Source organism: Ursus arctos, unplaced genomic scaffold, assembly GCF_023065955.2.
Source record: "Ursus arctos isolate Adak ecotype North America unplaced genomic scaffold, UrsArc2.0 scaffold_18, whole genome shotgun sequence".
Classification (NCBI taxonomy): domain Eukaryota; kingdom Metazoa; phylum Chordata; class Mammalia; order Carnivora; family Ursidae; genus Ursus; species Ursus arctos.
The window spans coordinates 57,757,306-57,773,495 of NW_026622852.1; the positions used below are offsets into that span (position 1 = coordinate 57,757,306).

Below are 16,190 nucleotides of genomic sequence, written 5' to 3' on the forward strand. Positions count from 1 at the left end.
TTGGGGGTCATCACAGCCGACAGCCCCTCTACTCACTGGCCCGTCGGCTGCCAGGGGCCTGACCCAGGATCTCCAGGGGCATCCTATGCCGACGGTGACCAGCCACCAGCCAGACTCCTTCTTTAGAAGGGGTGGTGGCAGACGCACGACGGAGCAGCTTCTGGGCAGGAGGACACCCAGACCAAAGGCCACTGGCTGAAGCCACAAGGCCATAGCGGTGTGACCTTCCCATTCTCTCCAAAGCCCACTAGCGGGGCTGCTGGCCTCTAACCTCTTACGGTATCCCTGCCCTGCTCTGGCACCTGAGCTTGTGTAGCTCCCGCAACCTGAAAAACATGGGACCAAGCCTACCCTGTGGTTTTGGGCAGGGCGTTCACATGTGTCCCGGGCCAGCTACGCTGTGTAGACCCACTGACACCCTTTCATCTCACAAGTGTCCTGCTTCGGGCAATGAAGTCCATGGCCACCCCCACCCACGAAGGACATGGCTCGTGATTCCGAGCGGCACTGGGGGAGAGGTGTCCCCGACCCCCCAGCCAGCACGTACTTGATGCTTATGGCAAAGCGCTCTGCCTCAGCCGTCCGCTCCCTGATTAGGTAGGTCCCGCTGGCGTGCGATTTGAGCAGGTTGTCGGTCTGCTGTCTCTCCATGTTGCCTGCAAACCTAGCAGGTGGGACGAGGCCGGAGGTTAACATTGGCGCCCCCTGGAGGACACCCAGGCCTCTGCAACAGCGCTATGGGCTTCACAAGCTTGGGGAGGGAGGCCGCGCCCCTGCAGGAGGGGCACGCATGGGGTGACACCGTCCTGGGGAGGAATAAGGCCCCTGGACCTCAGCCCGGCGCCCGGGGGCTTTCTACAGAGCCTGGTCCGCAAGAGGGGCCCCGTGCAATGTGAGCGTTAGAGCAAATTTCTAAGTTTTCACTGTCGATAAAGCAAGTCATAAACAAACACTCGTGGAGTTTTTACTTCTGTTGCACACACGGGAGTCCACAGACATCTCCGTTAAACGGGATTTGGACAGATGGACGGACTGCTGCCTCACTGACGGGAAGCCCACCCTGGAGACAGCCAGGCAAGCTCCGCGGCCACCCCCCAAACCCTTACCACCTGCACCGCCCACAAGGCCGACCGGGGACTTCGGGAAACAAGGTGCAACGGCGATAGAACCGACATTAGGAAACAGAGGTTTTCTCTGTCCATCAAATGAAAATCACGGGCCAGTCCTGCACTTCGACCCTGGACATGAGTGTGGGGGGCACGGCACCAGGTGGACGGGCCTGCAGCATCTCAGGCTTGGAGGGGGCGGCCAAGCCCAGGGGCGGAGGAAGCCAGGACCCCGTGGGTGTGGGTGTCACACCGCTGGGCACAGGGTGAGCCCCCCGATGAAAACCCTGAGGCCAGATGCATTCTGGTAGGAGCACAGGGAGCCCACCACAGGGCACGGAGCACAGGGAGCCACGGCCACCACGGCCGGTCCTTCCTCAAGGTGGCCGGGTGACCAGCAGACAGAGCAGTAAAAGCTGGTCCCCCGAGCCGACCTGTATCTGTGACTCATCCCTAGAACGTCCACCTTCTCACGCTCCCGGTCATCCCAGCAGCACCACGGTTCTCAGCCAGCCGCTCCGTGAGGACACGTGTGATTACACATTTGGCCTGAAATACCCCACTTGCCTATCTTTTCTATGATGAAGCTCACGTAAAGAAAGGGGCCCCGTTCTTCCAGATGATAACCTGATGATCTGTTTTCGCGATGGGCAAAACCTGCCTCGGGGTGGAGAAGAGCCCCCAGCTCCCAGAGACACAGGGCCAGCCGGGGCTCAGCCACCCTGGGCACAAGCAGGAGGCAGCCCCCCCCCCCCCCCCCCCCCGCCTGCTCACCGGCTCGCAGGGCCCCGCCCCGGCCTCACTCACCAGGGGTAGGCGGTGTAGTCGATCTCCCGGGATGGCGGCCTGCCGATGGGCGGCTGGAGGAGAGAACATTCGGGTTAACATCGCCCAAGGCGCTGTCCCGAGTGGGGCCAGAGGGGGCCTGTGATCAGCGACCTGACCCTCGGGCCCGGCACCGGCTACTGCGGTGTCTGGGGACTTAGTCCCGGAGCCACTGGACCGGGCGGTCCCTCAGGGCAGCGGCTGGGACTCGCCGCCTCTGAGGACATGCTCAGTGGGTTTCACTGAACACGTAGGGCGCGTATCCCCAGGGAGGGGTGACCGAAGGCTGCAGGAATGTCCCAGCAGTGATGGGAGCACATCCTACAGCTAGAGTTCTTTGCTACAGACGGGCTCACGGCCCCGAGGGCAGGTGTCCTTTGGGTGGCAGTGGCCTGTCCTCCAGGTGGCGGGCCACACACTGGCCGGGCAGCCTCGAGACCCCACGCCACGCCCTCACCAGCCACAGCCCCCACCCTGGCCTCCTCCTGCTGTGCCATGGGCTGGGCAAGGCCTCAGGGACTACCTACCCCTACCACCCCATTCACATATAGATGGGGAAACTGAGGCCCAGGGCACAGATGGGACCTGCCCCAGGCCACCCAGTGAGTTAGAGATGTTCCTTCTCTGCTGTCTGGCCCCCTTGATGCTGGCAGATGGGGCCAGAGGCCAGGCGGGGCCTGGAGGGCATACCAGGGCTCCCACCGAGTCCTGGACCCGCCGCCTGCTCCCTCTGCAGAAATTTCCCTCTGGCACTTTGAAATACCTTTTTTAGGGGGTGGGTGGAGGTAATTATATTATTCACGAGGGACTGCTTGATGCCTTTTGTAACAGAGAAAGATTTGCTCCATGCTACTCAGGTGAAAAGACTTTCTTCCAAACACCCTAAAGTCTAGCTCTGAATTCTAATGTTCGGGGGAGTCCTCTCCTCCCTGGGGCTGTGTAAGAGCCCCAGAAGACTTAGAGAGTCCCTAAAATTTGGAGGAAGGTAACATTTTTGATCTTCCATCCATTACAACTGCCGCAAAAATGCCCACTTTGTGTTTCTAAAACCACGAGAAACGCAGCACCCACCTGGCTGAGCCCTTCAGATGGGAAGGCACCCCCTGCCCCTCGTCCCCCTGGCCCCCAGTTCTGGGGCCAGCTCACAATGGCCACTTAGCAAGGACGTCCTGAACAAGCCCAGATGCCCCGAGTGAGAAGACAGCCCTCAGGACCCCCAGCCTCCGAGCCACTGCGTTCCAGAAGCTTCTATGGAAAGTGCTCACCCTTCCGTCCACGGGGCAGGGCTTCACAGACGAGCTAGGAAAGTAGCCTGACTTCCTGGTTTGCACCAGCCGACCCTGGAAGGAGAGAGATGATGGGGGCCGGGACTGGCCGGTGGGAGTGGGTGCAGCGGGCCCTTCCATGCGGCTCAGCTTATGCTAAGGATGGGGTGAGGGCAGGTCCTAAGAAGAGCGTGTGTCGGCACCACTCCCTGCTGTAGCCTCAGCTGACCTCATGACCGCTGGGTAGTAAGGCGGGTGTGGCATCCCCACTTTATAGATGAGAACACTGAGGCCCAGAGAAGTAGCTGAGAGACTTGCTCAGAGCTGGGGTTAGAGCCCCGGCCCCAGCTGCTCTCCAGTCCTCGCACCTACAGGTCGCTTCTCGAACGGAAGGGGAGTTCGGACCGGGGGATCTGATAGGAGCCTGAGAGGGTCGGCAGGGGCCGGGGCTCAGCCTCTGCTCTTCCCATCCCCTCCCAAAGTTCCCCCCGCAGCTCCTCCTCGGCCTCCCCCCTCTTATGCTGGTAAAGCCTCTCTGCAAGGCCACCCAGCACTGTGGCTCTGGGGACACCTGGGCCGGGGTCCTGGGCAGAGACAGAGACTTGATACTGCGGACACCCTTGTGCACCTTCCCGATCTCCAGTTGCGTGAAGGCACGGTCTAGCACGATAAGTTCATCAGTAAGTACGGAGGACAAAAGACCATCACCAAACAACGTGACGGCAGTAACAGTCACGGGAACGTCAGCATTCCCTCTAAGCAGGTCTCGGTCACCCCGGGTCGGCCAGGCTGGGCCGAGTGCCCCGAGCTCCCGTGGCACCATGCTGACCCCTGTGGGTGTCGGGTGCCCAGGGGCAGGCAGGTGGGAGCATGCGGGCTCCACCTTTGGGGACCTGTTCACAGAGCAGTTCCATCCTCAGAACCGTAACCATCTGGGACACTGTCCGTGTCCACGTCTGTCTCTGCTCCCCCATGTGGCACTTCCTGGGGGGAAGGTGGTGGGTCTCAGCCATGGTGTGCCCCCCCGCCCGGGGCCAGCACAACGCCTGACTGCCCCCTCAGAGAGTGGGCCTGTGCGGGGCAGGTAGGCAGGAGGGGGGCACAGTGTGGCGGAGGCAGAGCCTGGGGGAGGGCATATAGGAGGCACACGGGAGGGGACGCTGCACTTGTCCCATGAAAGAAGGGCTGGGGACTCCCAGAATTCCTGCCTTGGATGGAACTGGGGTCTTGCCGATAGCCTGCCTCCCTCCACCGGGGATGGTCCCTGGCCCCCAGCCCTGCCCCTCCGGGCCCCAGGACCCACCTCCCACCACTGAGTCTCGGGGTCGCCTCGCAGCAGCTCGATCACATCGCCCGTCTGGAAGGTCAGCACTGGCTTCCCGGGGGGAGCTGGGTTGCCATGGTAATTCTGCACGGCCACCATCTTGGGACCTGCGGGTACAGGGCGGGGGGGCTCCTCGCTCAGTGGCTTGGTCCTGGCCGGCAGCCCGCCCACCGCTGACCTCGGCCCCCCGGGCTCCTGGGTGAGGGACCCTAAGTTCTTCCTGTGAGACTCCAGGTCCCGTTGTTAGGTGTCACGAGTAAACCGTGTGACTAATGGATTCAGGGGCTCATCACGGCAGCGGCCGCTTACTTTAAGGGGCATTTCCCGTGTTTTCCTCCGGACCCCGTTCCAATCTGTGACTGAGAGCCCATGTGTGGAGCAGGACACAGGGTACCCCTCAAGGCGGAGATGGGGGACCAGGGGCGAGCGAAGCCCAGGCTAAGGACACACACAGCTGGTTGGGGTGGCTCTGGGGCTGAAGTGGGGGTCCCGGCTGGGCGCCCCAGGCATCTGCAGGGCACTCGTGGCCTGAGTCTCGCTCTGACACCGCCGCCCCGTGTGGGCCCGTCTGCAGGCCTGGCCCGGACACGCATGTCCCTTGGGCACAGCGTGGCTCTGGTTTTGCTCCTTGACCATCAGGCCATAGTGACCCAGCACAGCTCAGACTGCATGGCTTGGCTCGTGACGCCTTCCTCCCTCAACAGTTAAAAGCCACGTTCCAGCCACGTGGTGCAAAAACAGGGGGCACAAGGACATGGGGAGAATGGCAAAGTGACAGAAGTGGCTCTCTGAGACCCACCCCACCGAGGGGGGCTCCGGTGGCAGCCTTCCCTCCTGGAAGGACCCTGACCCTCTGCACGCTGGGCCCTGCCCCCCCGGGGACATGTCCGTAGAGGGAGCACGCTGCCTAGGAGCCTGGAGCCCAGAAGGCCTGGTGAGGCTGGGCGGTCACAGTGGCCCAGGCCCGGCCCCCAGAGTGACCGCAGACCTGGACAGCAGCTGAGAGGGCCTGAGCCCCCGACTCACCCGGTCCTGCTCCAGAGGCATCCTGTGAGGGCAAGGACAAAGCAGTGATCAGGGAGGGCTGCCCAGGCATTCACACTCCCTGCCCTCCACCCCGCCCCCCCCCCCCCAGAGACAAGGGTCGAGGCAGGCAGCAGGGGGAGGAGAGGGACACATCCCAGAGTCCCACAGGCAGTCGTGACAGTCCTTCAGCTTGTGACAACCCCTCCCTTGTTCTTATCTACACCCTCCACCTCGGTGCCCCTCCGTTGTCCTGGGACATCCATCCCTCACCATTAACTCCCACCTCCTCCAGGAAGGCTGCTCTGACCATGCCAGCCCCGGGGGCCTCCCTGCTCTGAGCCTGGGCCTTGTCATCTCCGTCTGGGACGTGTCCTGCTGCATGCAACCGAGTGCTAGGTCTTTCCTCCTCCAAGAGGGCATTTTTGTACCACACACAAGGCCTAGCAGGCACCCCGTAAGCGCTGGTTAATTTGGACCCCACGGCGGGGATGTCTGCCCTATGTTGGCTGCACAGAGGGCACTAAGCCCCATCAGGATGGGGAGGCAGGTGCGTGGATGCCTGTCACAGAGCTGGGCACCCACAAGCCACGGGGAAAGCAGAACAGGTGGGCAGCCGGGCCAGGGTGACCGCTGTCAGGGCCTCCAGCTGCCTGTGACACAGGGACCCACGTCTACCGAGGCCCACGAAGGAAATCAAAGGTCCCAGGTGACCAACAGTGGCCTGTGCGCCAGCCAGGGTGGCCCCAGGAGTGGTGAGATTGATTCCTGAACAACAGGGTGTTTCCGGCTCAGGGACGCAGGGCTGCATGGGGTGCAGAATGGCAGAAGGGAACAGTTTGGGGACTCACCAGGTCTGCAGGAGAACCTGAAAAGGAAGCACGGGAGGTGTCAGCGGACAAGCCACCAGCAGCGAGGCCCCGGGGAGGGGGCTGCTCCCACCCACGTGAGCACAGCCGGCGACCACGAGTGTCTCTTAATAACTTCTGCTGGCACATTCAGAGCGCTGGCTGTAGGGTCCCCTGGGAACACAGACTGGCAAACGGGTTTCCTGCCTGGGCTGACTCCACTCCAAGGGCAGCAGCTGCCCCAAATCTCTGGTGGAACGTGGGCTCAAAGGCAAACTTCGCACGCCTGATTAGGGAGGCCTGCCATGGGCAGGTGACAAGAGGCATCAGGACACACACCGTGTACCTGCCAGCACGCTCGCTCACGGACACGGGGCACCTCTGCTTGCCAGATGTTCCAAAGATTCTTCCTGCCTGCCTCGGGGTGCCCCGGGCGGGGGGGAGCAGCGCCCGGCTGGGCCCCAGCCATCGACACGGGGGGCCACCCCTCCACCGCCAGACAAAGCAGGGACCACAACGGCTAACGTGCGTGGCTAATGTGACTTTAACGCCATGGGACACTCACGGGCAGACTGCTTCAGACAGACAGTTTCCGGCAGCCCCTAGAGAACAGAGACTACGGGCTCGGTGGGCATCGAGCGGGGAGGGGCAGTGCCGTCGTTGGGCCCACAAGGAAGGCAGCAGCAGGGCTCCCCGGGGAGAGGCTCTCTGGGCGGGGGGGGCGGGCAGCGCCGTCCTGGGACAGCCTGGCCCCGGCAGCAACACACAGGGAAACCTGCCTTGCTGCGGTCACAGGCACAGCCCGGAGCCCAAGCCCAGCACGAGCGGCGAGAGTGCTGGACCCAGCGCGGAACTCTCCAGAATAAAACCAGGTGCCCAGCGCGGGCTCTTAATGACATGGGGCGCATGCCCATGATAACTTCGGCTTATGAAAGATACAAAATTGCCCGTTTGGTGAGACCCCAACTGTAGGCACAATGAAAAGCACGAAAACACGAGACGAGATTGGTGGTGGTGGTGGGGGGTCCGTGTGGCGGTGCCAGAGGGAACGGGGCGTGACGGTGAACGGTGGTTGTATCCGTCTGGTGGGATCGTGAATGGATGATCTGCTCCTTTACTCTTCCTTATGTTTCCCAAATTTTCTATGGGAAATGAGCACTTAATAATCAGAAGACTAAAAACCCAGAAACATTCATTCTAAAATAGAAAACTTGAAATACATCAAAACACCACTTTTGGTTACTTCTTTAGAAGTGAAGGGCTGATATTTATTTTCTTCTTTTTTCCACTTCTTCTCTTTTTGTCCCCCAATTTTTGGTAAGTAAGTATGTTACTTTTAAGATCAGAAAATAAAAAAGCCAGAAGACATGAACTGTCCCGTCAGCCGTGTGAGGGAATGCAGCCACCAGAGGGCGCTATCGATGGGCAAAGCTGAAGAGCCATGCTCGCGCCCCGGGGCTCTGGCCGGGACTTCCAGCCCAGAGGAGGCTCATGGGGCGGAGGGGGGCTGCATCAGGCCTGTGACCGGAGGAGGGGGTCTGCCTGACCTGTCGGACCCTCCTTGCAGGTCAGGGCACCGGGCCAGCTGTCACAGTAAATGGAGGACAGACAAAATCTTCTGTTCTGCTGGTGGTATCTCAGGGAGACAAGCAGGCCTGATAGGTCTTCCGTCTCCCCGGACTGAGCTAACCCTGTCTCTGAGTGTGGACACAGGGCAATGGACCGTCTCAGGGGGATGTAGGAGGACCGGGGGCACCCACGTGAAGTGCGGGGAGCAGAGCTGACACTCGGCAGTTTCCCCGCCCCCAGGCTCGTGCTGCAGTAGAAGCCTGGGCACCTGCTCCCCCCTGATCCAGGGCTCAGCCGGCCCTGCTTGTGGCAGCTCCAAAGCCTTCAGAACCATCTCGGGCTTCCTGGCTACCCATCCAGCTGTTGCAGGCTGGGTACCCCCCCAAATGCATCCCCTAGAGGAGCCTGGGCAGGCTGGATGATAGCCGGGCAGGCTCAGGTCCCCTCCACTCCCTGAGCCTCTGCTTCCCCCCTGATATGCAGGCACAATAAGCATGGGAGCCCTGTAGGTGCCGTGCATGCCCACGTGCGTGTGTGTGCACACGTGCACGCAAACCATCTGCGAACGTGGCTGTAGGCGTGGCTCAGGAAGGCCAGACCTGTCTGCGTGCAGGAGAACCAGGGGTTGGGAACAGTCACAACCAGTGTTTCTCTGGGATCAGAAACCACCATGCAATGGTCAAGAACGTTCTGCACCCATTGTGGGGTGCGGGTTCTGCGAGCTTAAAACCGGAATGGGGCAGGGGTGCAAAGAGGCAGAGAGAAGCGTGGGAGCCCCCCAGTGAGGAGGGAGCGCTTTGGCAGGGAATGCCCCCACTGGCGGGGCCTCTTGGTGCTGTGTGACCCGAGGCAGGTGTCCTCCCCTCTCTGAGCCCTGGTTTTCTCATCGGATCCCTACACCATGGGGTCTCAGTGGTGGGAAAGGAGAATGTGCGAAGGCGGCCAGGCCAGAAGGGAAGTACCAGGGCAGCTGTGAGCCATGGGCCCCTCAGCTCCGAGCGGGTCACGGTACCCCCAGGAGCAGCCCTGGAGGCTTGTGCGCTGCGGCGGGGCGGGGGTCGGTACTCACTGATCTTGCAGGGAGGAGTCACCTCCAGACACTCCTTGTGCGCCCCGACACCACACTTGGTGCACAGGTAGCCCTGGTAAAAGGTGCCCCTGCGCAGGGGGAGGGCGGGAAGTGAGGATGACACCGAGCCAAGGTCAAGAAAGACCAGCAGGCCCACCTTGCCATCGGCCCCACGGATCACCCAGCCCTTGAAGCCCCGGGCCCCTGAGACCCTCGCCCTCACGTGTCGCCTATTGCTGGCTCTCCTCCCAGACCTCTCCCGGCCTTGCTCTGCCGCCCTGCACGGCGGGCCCGGGGCACCCACAGGGACGGCCCCTCCCCTCCCGGCTCGATCCGGAACGCCCGAGGGCCGGGACGGCATGGTGTGACACTGCAGGGACGCTCCCCAGCCCCTCTGGGCCCAGCACGGGGCCGGCTGGGTGTGTGGGGGGGTCAGGGCGAGGGGGACACGCTCTCTTGAGGGCGGGCGGCCTCCTCACCTGAGGAACATTCTGCAGGCTTTGCAGTTGGTGGTCTTGTCAAAGGTGTACATCTGGAAGTTGTGGTGGTTGGCATTGGCCTTGTCGGGCTTGATGTTGGACCTGACCGGAGGAAAAGAGGCCTAGATGGCCTGAGCTCCACCGAAGCAGGGTCGACTTGGGGGCCGGCCAGGCTCAGGAGCAGGCCGGGCCGCAGGTCAGGAGGCCAGGCCGCAGGCTGCACCTGCCCCGACACCCCGGGCAGAGCAGGGCTCTGAGTGAGGGCTGGCACGCGTGCCTTCTGGGAGGATGGGGAGGGGCTCTTCTTGACAAGGGTTTCTGGCAGGTGCGGGATATGTCACAACTCAGCCAACGTGCCCTTAGGGGCTTCACCGTATGCAAGCCTGTGATTCAAAATCTAAGCAGACGGCGCGCTGGGCTCGGCATGAGCACATGGAAGTGGGCAGGGGACACGCACTGCTGTGCAGCGTTCCCTCAGAACACGTCCACGACCAGACGGCGCGAGGGCCAGATGCCGGGGGGACAAAGCCGCAGGGCCGGCCGTGAGAGGCGGAACCCGCGGTGTTTAGCAGGGAGGGGAGTGCTCCTGCCCGGGGGCCCCCGGCCTTCCTGACTCCAGGACCCCAGTCTGGCCTCAGGGTCCGGTGTGTCTGGGGACCCCATGGATCCCCTTTCTCTGTTGGACATATTGGGGCTCCTTCTAGATTCCATGGAAACAGAGCCCTTCACAAAGAAGTGACAGTCCAGCCATCCATAAGGCCCTGAGGACACAGGTCACCAGGTGTCCACTGGCACTGCAGCCGCCGCTGGCCCCTCACCGGCCCGCTGTGCCCCAGGCAGATCGTAAAACAGTGAAGGTGCTACTGAGGTGCGCCTGGGGTCTCGGAGTGACAGAGCCTGTCTCGGTTTCTGGGCATTTGAAATCCCTGCCTGCGGGGGTCCTGGACGAACTCGCCCTGGGACTCCCCCGGCCCCACGCCACGGCTCGCCGCACTCACATGGCCATCTCGAACTGTTCCATCCACCTCCGCTTCATATCCTCCGTCTTGCAGAAGAACTGGAAGCCCTGCTTCCCTTGGAGATGAATTAAATAGAATCCGTAGGACCACTGCGGGAGGAGAAGGGGACAGGCTCGCGGCTGGCCTGGGGCCCACGGACACACGTGTGCATGTGTACGGGATGCTCGTGCCTGTGCGTGCACACGTGTGTACCTGCGTGTGCACGTGTGTACATGTGTGTATGGGACCCTCGTGCCTGCACCCGCGTGTGCACGTGTGTACCTGCGTGTTTACCACGTACTCAGACCTGCGTGTGCACACATGTGTACGTGTGTGTACCAGGTACTCGGGCCTGCACACGCATGTGAATGTGTGTAAGCACGTGTGTGTGTGCACCCCCCTCAAACAGGATGTCCCAAGACCCCTCCGCCACCTGCTCCAATGTGTGCCCTCAACTGAATTCTCCGCAGGCTCAGCCAGGGCCGCGTCTATGATCGAGCGGGGTCCCCCGGGAGCCTGTGCTCAGAACTGGCTGGGGCCCTTCCACCACCCCGGTCCACCCACTTTCAGTCCCTAAATGTGAGGCTAAAAGACACACTGCTGTGAAGTAAAACAACAGAAACCAAACCAAAGCCTGGAGAAGGCCGTGGGCTGGGAGGGCCTGAAGCAGAGCCAGCCCACAGCTGCTTTGACCACCCACAGTCCTGGCCATCTCTAGGGGCTTGCGAAGGAGCCCAGGAAGGAGTGTGGGAAGTCTGAGCCCATTTGTGTTGGAAAAGATGGAGGGAGAAAGGAAGAAGGGAGGGAGGGAGGGAAGAGACAGGGAAGGAGACGAGGGGGAGGGAGGGAACAGAGAAGGGAGGGAGGGAAGAAGAAAAGAAAGGAGGGAGGGAAGGGAAGAGGGAGGAGGGACAGAGGGAACGTAACAGGGGGAAGGAGGGAGGAAGAGAAGGGAGGAGGAAAGGAGGGAGGAAGGGAAGGAAGACAGGAAGGTGGAGAATGACACCATGAGAATACACCAAAGCCCTGCCAAAGCCGGGGGTCCTTCAGCTCTGGGGAATGGGAGAGGGTGGGGCTGGGGCAGGCAGGTGGGCCTTCCTTTCTACCCTCTGTAATGGCAGTCCGAAAGCATGGATACACACCACCGTCCTGATGAAGGCACAGGGAGCAGGACGAAAGAAAAAGAAAGCCAGGAGCCTGGCCCTCCTCAGGCCCACTCGGGGTCCCCCCTGCCACGCAGGCTCAGAAAGGAAGGCCCGGCTGGGACCTGAGGGGAGGAAGGCAAAGGAGGACCCAGGTGCTTACCATTTTCCCATGAGACTAGGAGGCATGAGGAGAGGAGAGGAAAAGGGGAGACAGATTGTTAAGAGACTCAGCGTGACCCGGCAGTGGGTACCACAGCCCGGGACCCGCCACTGCCAGGGGCAAGGCTCTGCCTCCCAGAGGAGAGGTGCCAGGGGCTGGGACCCGGGGGGGACTATGTCTTCGGCCCCAAGCCTCAGGAGTTGTTTCAGACTTGGGGTGGTGTTGAGTGGGTCACCCCCAACAGCCCTTCCAGGTGGAACCTGCATTCTACATTGCGAGCTCTGAAGTCCAGAGTCTGGGATTTTTAACACATTGGCTCCTGGCCCCCAAATCTAGCCAGGGATGCACACAGTAGGTGGTGCTCAAGCCCTGGGGTGCAGAAGCCTCTGCTGAAGCAGGACCGAACCAGAGAGGGTGGCAGCCACACCCCAGCATCCATGGTTCCACCCTCCGGAGTCGTGGCCCCGCCCCCAGCAGCCACGGCCCCGCCCCCCAACAGCCTCGGCCCACCGGGCTGGACACCGGTGTCTAACGACCCACAGTTAGGCCTGCCCAGAGCCCACCATCCAAAGGAAGGCCTGCTTATTGCAGGGGGCAATGTGGGCTGAGATCAGATGGCCACAGTCTAAAGTCTGGCTCTCTGCAGAGCCGCTCTGCGGTCCCCTCACCCGGGAGCCTGATCCCGATGATGCCCACCCCCAGTGAAGATTCAAAGACAGAGGGCCAGGAAGTGCTGGGCGTGCTGTCAACAGAAGGCAGAGGGACAAGAGGGTGACAGAAGGGAAGGCCTATTCGCACGGTGCAGCCACCCAGTCGGGGGTCAGTGCTGACTTCCAGAGCGGCTCTCCCTGTTCTCAAGGCCACCCCGCGACTCCTCCCTCAGCCCCAGAGGGCCCTGCCGTCACCAGCAGGCAGCCCGGGGCCTACCTTCTTGACGTCCTTGTTGTTCATGGGGTCGTCGGTCATCTTGTGGAAGAGTAGCTCGATGACCTCCTTCAGCTCGTAGCTGTAGCCTCTTCTCTTACAGACAATGACCACCTTGTCGAACAGAAACAAGTACCTGGCCCAGCAGTGTGGCCAGGCGGCCGTCAGCACACCCGGTGCCCCGTGCTCTGAGGTCCCGGGACAGCCAGCGTGTGCCTGGGGTGGGCAGCAGCAGCAGAGCTGTTCCCTCTCCGAGCCTGAGCCTCACCCTACTGCCTGGCTCAGCTGCCAAACTCTGACCCGCCCCCCAGCAGGTCTGAGCTGCTCCATACAACTTCTCCAGGAAGCCCTCCTTGACTACCCGCCCCCAGGGCTCAAGGCTCATATGGGTTCCCCAAGCCTCCATGCTCCATCCCCCACTAGATGAGAGCCCCAGAGGGACAGGACCCCTATCTACCATGACCGCAGCCGCAGCCCCAGGCCTGCACACAGCAGGTGCACGTGGAGGGCTCTGAACAAGCAGGGGCCATGCATCTGGAGTCCTCCCCGTCACCTGCCCGGGCACTCCCTCGCAGGCATGCGGCCAAGAGCTCATGTGGCCGCTCTGCTGCTGCCGGCCCCAGGGAGCCTGGGAGCTCGCAGGCCAGGGCCTCAGACTGCCCTCTAGCCCCGCCCAGTGCCGGCCACGGGCAGGGCGGCCACTGGCTGACGTGGCATGGACGCTGTCACCGAGCAGGAAGGCGGCAAGTGAAGCAGAGGAGCACAGGACCGAGTGTGCGGGCAGCTCTTCCCACGGGACAAGCCGTCTCCAGGCCGCTGGGGAGCGGGTGCCCGACTACAAGGGGCTGCCACCCAGCCCGGGGCCGCCCGCCCACTCACCTATCTTGCTTGGTGTGGTTGACTATGGACCGGACCTTCAGCTCCCCATCGATCTTCGGCCTCCCATATTCCTCCAGTTTCACTTGCTGGAAAGAAAGGGCAAGGCGGTCAGCCCCAGCACCAGAGCGGGGCCCCCCAACTTCGCACCTACACGGAGAGGAAGGGTGGCGGGCCGGCACCCAAGCGTGTATGGTTCCCGCAGACACGGAAGGCAGACCCGGGCGAAGCAAGCCTGCGGTTGCTGGCTGGGCTGGGGCGCAGGTCGGGGTAGGAGAGGACGGCGGGGAGGGGGGGCGGGCTCTGCCCCAGGCCCGCCGAGCACTCCCTTCAGCGCTGCGGGAACAAGGAGCGATTGATGGTGTGGGTCATGGCAACAGGCCACCGTTGTGTGGAGCCCAGAGCCGGGCCCCAGTAGGAAGGGCCAGCCGCCCAACCCTGGGAAACCCAGCGGAGGAGAACAAACAGGGCCTATCAGATGGCGGGCGGGCGGGGCAAGGGGCCTGCCAGCGGGGCGTCCTCCACGGAACGGGCTTCGAGTCCAATCCCGCTCTGGTCTGCTGGGATTTCAGTCGGGCTCGGCTCTCCCCCTGCTCTGATTCAGAGAAGGCGCGTCTGGACGCGCTCCCTGCGTGCCTTGCAAAGAGACCGTCTACCCGGACGGGAAAGGGAAGGAGGGAATGTTCCAGCACGTTAACGGGGCCGGGCCGTGGTGCCATGATGGACGGTTCTCAGCGGCTTTCTGAGTTTTCTGAACTTCGCAGGAGCTGCCGGGCCAAGGCAGAGAGAAGCACGGTGCTGGAGTCACGCGTGGTGGGGTGGGCACCCCGCCCAGATGCCCGCCTCTGGGCCCCACGTCTCCTGCACCCGCGGGTGGTGGACTCGGCAGAAACGCGCGCACTGAGCATGCGTCCAGCCCCCGGGACCGGTCCACACCTGTTCGCCACCACTGTTTCCTTTTTGTTACTTAAGGAACACGATTATTCATAACTAAAAACTTTAAGAACCCCAAAACTTGCATCATATAGCCAGCCCTTAGAAAACACCAGGGAAGACCCCGCCGGGCGCTAACGCCACTGCAGGTGGGCTGGGGCCCCTCTGTCCCTCACCTCCTCTGCACTCAGGCATTTCTAGCTCTTCCTAAAAAGACAGAAACATGGGGTCGTGTCATAATGCAGTTTTGCAACTTCTTTTTTCTTTCCTTGACGATGCATCAGGGAGGTTCTCTATACAAACTACATTTGTACACTAGTTCCCCTCTGGGCTCTTTGGACCCTGGTGGGTGAGGAGAGGGCCCATGGGCGCCAGGGGTCGGCCTGGGCATTCAGGCCTTCTTTTGCAAAGGCTTCTGTGTTGATGAGCCCCTGACAGGGTCACCCGGACTCTGCCCAATTCAGGGACCAGACAGTGAAAAGTGTCTGGCGTTAGACCAGTGGTTCTCAGTCAGGGTAACTCTGTACTCAGGGGACGTCCGGGGATGTCTGGGAGCCCCGAAGGTGGGTGCACAGACAAGGGGTGCTCGATACCCTACAATGCGCAGCACAGACCCCACAACAGAGAATGGCCCGGCTCCAAATGTCAGCGGTGTCAGGGTACAGAAAGCCTGGCTGAAACATTCGGCGGATCTCTGAGAAGTTGCTACAGGTTGGCAAGGAAGCGTCTGCTTTCTGGGACGGCCCATCTCCTCTTCCCGCAGGACACGGGCTCACCCAACGCCCGGAGGCCGAGCCTCTGATGAACCAGGCTGGGGAGAGGGTCCTGTGAGGTGTCAGCCCTGAGTAATGAAGGGAGGGGAGGGGAGTGGAGGGGACGGGAGGGGAGGAACCAAGCGCCGCTCCCAGATAGAGCGGCCAAACCCTCTCTACTGCTCCTCCTGCGGACAGCGGAGCTCGGGTGGGCAAGGAGCCCAAGGAGCCTCAGGTCCCCCAGGAGCCACAGCCCTTCTGTCCTCGGTCCAGGCCAGGGAGGGAGGGAGGGGGGTCAGTACCACTCCTCCCCCAGACCCTGCCTCTCGGCGAGTGGGCCACCTCTGTGTACGGCTGCACCTGCTTCCCCCACCCGCCTGCTCATTTAATATTGAGATCGTGAAAGTGATTTCTGAAACTTGTTTATGCGGTCCTAATTAATCTCCACTCTGTAGAGAGTCAGCCACACTTACCAAGTTTTCTATAGAACTCTGAAATTCGCTGATTTTCTTCAGGGTCTCCTTGTCCCGTTTAACTTCGTTTATGTACATTGCTAAGTCCTGAAAACAACGGGGGCAGGGAGGGGTCAGCCGGCCGACTCCCAACCCCATCCACACTTTCAGAGCACCTGCCACCAGCCCCACAGCGGGCGGGCCTCTGAAACCCCACCTGACTCACGAGTAAAGTAAGGCTGGGAAGGTTAAACCAACCCTAAACGGCATGTGTCATTGGGCGAGAATCCCACGCCCCTGCCTCCTGGAACGGCTTCTCTCTGCCCTGTCACTTGACCCCCTTCCAGCTCAGACTAGAAGAAAACATCCAGCTAGACCTGACCAGCCCGCTTCTCAGCTCTGGGGAAATGGGCACCTGGTAGGCCCCCCACTCCCACAGAGC

The 16,190-nt window shown here is 61.9% G+C and overlaps 1 protein-coding gene across 2 annotated transcripts in view; it reads right to left on the reverse strand.

Moving 5' to 3' along the window:
- VAV2 (vav guanine nucleotide exchange factor 2) overlaps positions 1–16,190 on the reverse strand; it is a 167,913-nt gene that overhangs the window by 10,497 nt on the left and 141,226 nt on the right. For both annotated transcript variants that reach the window (XM_026514298.4, XM_057313820.1), the window contains exons 12-23: positions 15,770–15,856; positions 13,615–13,700; positions 12,739–12,871; positions 10,507–10,616; positions 9,509–9,610; positions 9,030–9,118; positions 6,395–6,411; positions 5,547–5,568; positions 4,500–4,627; positions 3,197–3,271; positions 1,914–1,966; positions 548–664 (exon numbers count right to left, since the gene is read on the reverse strand). In XM_026514298.4, coding sequence (XP_026370083.1) covers positions 548–664; positions 1,914–1,966; positions 3,197–3,271; positions 4,500–4,627; positions 5,547–5,568; positions 6,395–6,411; positions 9,030–9,118; positions 9,509–9,610; positions 10,507–10,616; positions 12,739–12,871; positions 13,615–13,700; positions 15,770–15,856 — 1,019 coding nt within the window. The remainder of the gene's footprint in view (positions 1–547; positions 665–1,913; positions 1,967–3,196; positions 3,272–4,499; positions 4,628–5,546; positions 5,569–6,394; positions 6,412–9,029; positions 9,119–9,508; positions 9,611–10,506; positions 10,617–12,738; positions 12,872–13,614; positions 13,701–15,769; positions 15,857–16,190) is intronic.